Here is a 4,756-nt window from a genome sequence, read left to right as displayed (position 1 = left end):
CATCCTAGAGTTTAATATAGTACTATTTTAGGGGGTCAAGGTGAGACTATGTACTAGAGTACTCCCCTAATTAAACAAGTGTGGTGCTTGTTGCATCACACAAGTGTCTCTCTCAACTCGATGATAGATCGTCGTTAGGCAACCTTAGTTGTGTCATTAGAAACCTAGGTGAGTCTTTATGGGTCAAGTTAGGTGCTTTCCTATGAGATAGACTCAAAAGTAACTTGACCACGACTAAGCCCATGTGTTCCATGGGATTTGAGTGGTGTCAATTAGGATATGCATTTGGGTGACTATTGAACATCACTCCCTAGTTTTCCATGCAGGCACATCTCAACTTAGTAATGACCATATGCTTGGTTGCGGTATATGTTGCTTTTTGAGAGCCTTTGGCATTGGATGATGAAGGTTCAATTCCCTCTTACCTTTTAGCTTCTTTGCTTTTTTCTTTTTTGGTTTTGTGAAAACATTAATCATTTTAGAGGCACTTTTTTATCCATGCAAAATGAATCAAGGGCCTCAATTTTTAGCATTGATAAATAAATCATCATATGCCACCATTGCATGAATACCCAAATTTAACCCTCTTTTTTTTTTGAAAAAGGACATAATTTGCTATCAACATGTAAGTTTTTGGATCTACGCACTATAAACCATATACATCTCTAAGGTCCATGCACATGACAATTGTACACATGAATTTTAACTTTGCATCCATAAGTCTTTTACAAACTTTTAGCTAAAAGGACGAGGCTCTGATTCCCTCACTCATACAAATTTCACAGGTGCATTTTAATATCACTACAATGGGATATTCATGATGAATGTTAATGCTCATTATTGGAATGACTAGGATTATGTGGAGAGGTGGTTGTCAAGAATGGTATAATTGTGTGTGTGTGTGATTTCATACCAATGTTATGGTCTTAGCACATAAGAGGAGAGATAGTATGAAGCATATAAGGAAAATGCCATGTGATGTGAACTTTGCAAATGAATTCAAGCAGCAAAGCAAGCACATCTCATTGTTATATTTAGAGCTCATGTCACATTTAGGGCTTCCAATTGAGGTTAGAGAGAGAGTGTGTGTAAAAGTAGTGCCAAGTAAATGAAGCTCCCTCTCTCTTTCATATCTATAGCCACACAAAATACAATGTCATGGATGTGTGAAGTGTGTCATTAATCTAGCCAAGTAAGGGGAGACTTAAGTTCCCCTTACTCCTACTTTTAGGGGAGTTGATGCACAATAACCTTAACATATGTATATTTGTAAATGTTATGATGTGACACCTCTCTTTCTCAGAGTTGCATCATGAACCCTTGAAAGGAGTGTTCTTTTGCCATGGAATAAGAAATACATTGTAAATGATGATTTTGAGCTTTTAAAAGTATACTTATTTGTCTCTTGAGCTAGTTGGGGTTTTGCATATCATCAAGTGTGGAATGTAGAGTTTGTCCTTTTTTGGGTGCAAAGGGAAGTAGTTGTACAACAAGGCCTTGTTGAAGTTAGTGTTTTGACAACTCCCTATTAAGAAAGAAGATCGTCACAAAATAGCTTTCTATGTGTGCTAAGGGAAGTAGCTATGCAATAAGGTGTCGTGAGCTTGTAATGACACCGACTGCAACAAAAGGGGGCAACGTTGTTGCTGACTAGGCTAGCTAGTAATTAGAATAAGGAGGGATACAAGAACACACACATACTTTTTTAGAATTTACTTGCAAGTCTCCCACAAAGTCCAGTGAGAGTTGAAAATAAGTAGGACTTCACAACTACCTATTCTCTAAATGTTGTATGTAAGGATATTTTTAGAACTATAAAAGGGTTTTTGGCTAGTGCCTACTCATCCTTTTTAATGTACATATTTCACCAATTAAATTTATTATTGATTATCCATTAAATATAAAAGTGTGGCAAGAGTTGGGAATGGCCATAGCTTTAGTAGACTTATGATGTATCTAATCCACCTTTCATAACATAAAGAATATAAGTCCATTAAAAAAAAAAAGAGTTGCCAACGGGGTCATGGTATGGTATAGTAGATCAAGTGTGGGTTGAGTTCTAAGGGTGTGTGAGTTCGATCCATGCGTTGTGCATCCCTTGCGGCACATTGTAAATCTAATCCCGCGAAAAAAAACGACGAGTTGAGCATGGCACTACCCTAAATTGCGACGCCATCACTTTGGGGATATTAAAAAACCCGAAGGGGGGGAGAGGGGGGGGGGATTTGGGATTTGGCCAAAGTGGAGGGATATATATTGGATTATTTAACCTATTTTTGAGGGATATTGGATAATTGGACTCATTTGAGGGGTATATATTGGATTATTTAACCTATTTTTGAGAGATATTGGACCCATTTTGAGGGATATTTTTGGAAAAATCGTCAAGCCGAAGGGGTATATTTGGGAGTTTTTGGCAAGGGGGGGGTATTTGTTTTGGCAACTGCCACATGTATTTTTATAATACTAGTAGCCTTATTATTAATTATTTTATATAATAACATATGTTGAAATACAAATTGGGGCTTGAAGTCAACTTTGGGCGCCGCCCATTTTGTAGGTAGAAGAAAGGGCCGGCCAGATCTGTCCTTGTTTTCTACGGCCGTTGCAGGCTCCAAAGAGAAAAAAAAGGGCCGCTTCCTGGTTTTTTTAATTTTCTGGCCCCCCCGCCTTTGCTTTTTGTGTATTATAAAAAGCTGTTTATTAATAATTAAAAGTTTAAATTCTTGGACCATTCTTTTATATATCTACGTAATGAGCGCCCCTGCCAGTGCATCATAATACCCTCCCCTCGCCCTCCTCTCTGTATCCGTGTCTCGACCTCCCTCCCTCCCTCCCTCCCTCCCTCCATAGCTTCTCTGCCGCACACAAACACCCCCCCGTCCGACGGTGACACGCCCTGCTGCTATCTGGAGAGACGCGTCATGTAGCAGGCCCCTCTGCAACCTCTCTTCCGCATCCAGGTCGCGTGATGCTCTTGCCTGCCGTGGATCTGTGCACCGGCCGACTTTCTCGCCATCATCTTCCAGGTTCGACCAGTTTCTCTCCCCTTCCCCCTACCCCTCCCTTTTGCTTAGAATTTTTCTCGTAGAAATTTGAACCCTAACTACTGCGCAGAACTGTAATGGTGGACAATGACGTTCTCCCTTTGCCGTTTGTCTGTTCGGAAGCGTTCCTGTGTATCGTTACGCAGGCGTTTATGTTGGTTGTCTCACATTTACGGATCGCAAAATCCGTGCTTGAAGATCAGATTGCTTCGGTCTTCAGTCAGTCCCTCTAGCCTCAGTGTTTAGGCTCGTGTACGGAGTTGTCAGGTTCATCTGTGGAGTTCCATCATACTAGCTTGCGATGTTGACACATCCCGGGCTTTCTATATTTAATCTTCACATCGCAAGGCCTTTTTTTTAAAATATTTGAAAAGACTAATTCTGGTGTGGCTGACTAGTCTCTAGGCCTTGCGCCTATAGTTGCTGAAACACAGAAATGTTGGTACTGTAAACCCTTTATGCATATATTAACCTCTGAACCTGTCATTGCAGACACGCAAATGTCTATAATTACGAAAGCGGAGGGCCTCCGCATTAGGGAGGTATGGGCTGACAACCTTGAAGAAGAGTTTGAGCTGATCCGTGAGATTGTTGATGATTACCCTTATTTGGCGATGGATACAGAGTTCCCTGGTGTTGTGGTGAGGCCTGTAGGCATTTTCAAGTCAACTGCAGAATACCACTACCAGACCTTAAGAGCAAATGTAAACATGCTGAAGTTGATACAGCTTGGCCTCACTTTCTCAGATGAAGATGGTTCTCTTCCCACATGTGGTACAGATGAGTATTGCATATGGCAGTTTAATTTCAGGGAATTCAATCTTCGTGAAGATGTTTATGCACAAGACTCCATTGAGCTACTGCGGCAAAGCGGTATGGATTTCAGGAAAAATGAGGAGAGAGGGATTGATGCACACAGGTTTGGCGAGTTGCTTATGTCTTCTGGTATTGTAATGAACGAGAACATGCACTGGATCACTTTCCACAGTGGGTATGACTTTGGCTACCTGCTGAAGCTACTCACTTGCCAGAATTTACCATCTTTGGAAGCAGATTTCTTTGGCCTTCTTAAAATCTATTTCCCTACTGTCTACGATATCAAGTACCTTATGAAGTTCTGCAACAACTTGCATGGTGGGCTTAATCGCTTGGCTGAAACCCTAGAGGTTGAGAGATTTGGTTCTTGCCACCAGGCAGGTTCGGACAGCTTGTTAACCTCATGTGCATTTCGCAAACTGAAAGATGAGTTCTTTAATGGCTCCACAGAGAAGTATGCTGGAGTCTTATATGGCTTAGGTGTGGACAATGGTGAGGTTTAAATAAAGGCAATTTATTTAGGGAGGTGCAGGTGTTCAAATCTGGCTTGTTATGTGTACATTGTTATGTGGAGAAATTTAATTAGTTGTTTATTAATTTTGACATGTGTAGTGTGTTATGTAATCTCTCTGTGTATGCTAGTGGAATGCTCTCTTGCTTCAGGCACTTGTTTTTAGCACGTTTTCAAGTTTTGCCAGATAATGAATGTGAGGTTGTTGCCAAAGCATGCCCTTGACATAGATAAGCTGAGGTGTATGGTCTCTCACAAATGGTGGGCTGGTTTCTTCAAGGAAAAACATTTTGTTTCTCTCTTTTATTATGGCAAATGCAAGGCATCAAAACTGAAATTATGCTGCCTTGTCCAAACATTTCTAGGTATCTTCTAGGAGAAG

At 40.7% G+C, this 4,756-nt stretch overlaps 1 protein-coding gene across 1 annotated transcript; it reads left to right on the top strand.

The window, feature by feature from the left end:
- The first annotated feature begins 2,819 nt into the window (after positions 1-2,819).
- On the top strand, positions 2,820-4,388 carry LOC148030481 (putative CCR4-associated factor 1 homolog 6). Its single transcript, XM_087686814.1, has 2 exons — positions 2,820-3,029; positions 3,540-4,388. Exons 1-2 carry the CDS (start codon positions 2,972-2,974, stop codon positions 4,364-4,366), a joined length of 885 nt encoding a protein of 294 aa, XP_087542940.1. The 5' UTR covers positions 2,820-2,971; the 3' UTR covers positions 4,367-4,388.
- The last annotated feature ends 368 nt before the right edge of the window (positions 4,389-4,756 follow it).

The sequence above is a fragment of the Lygodium microphyllum genome, chromosome 10, assembly GCF_053477565.2.
Source record: "Lygodium microphyllum isolate KBCC chromosome 10, Lygodium_microphyllum_v1.1.10, whole genome shotgun sequence".
In the NCBI taxonomy this organism is placed as follows: domain Eukaryota; kingdom Viridiplantae; phylum Streptophyta; class Polypodiopsida; order Schizaeales; family Lygodiaceae; genus Lygodium; species Lygodium microphyllum.
The sequence above is the reverse complement of the archived record's forward strand: the minus strand, read 5'-3'. Positions and strand labels throughout refer to the sequence as shown.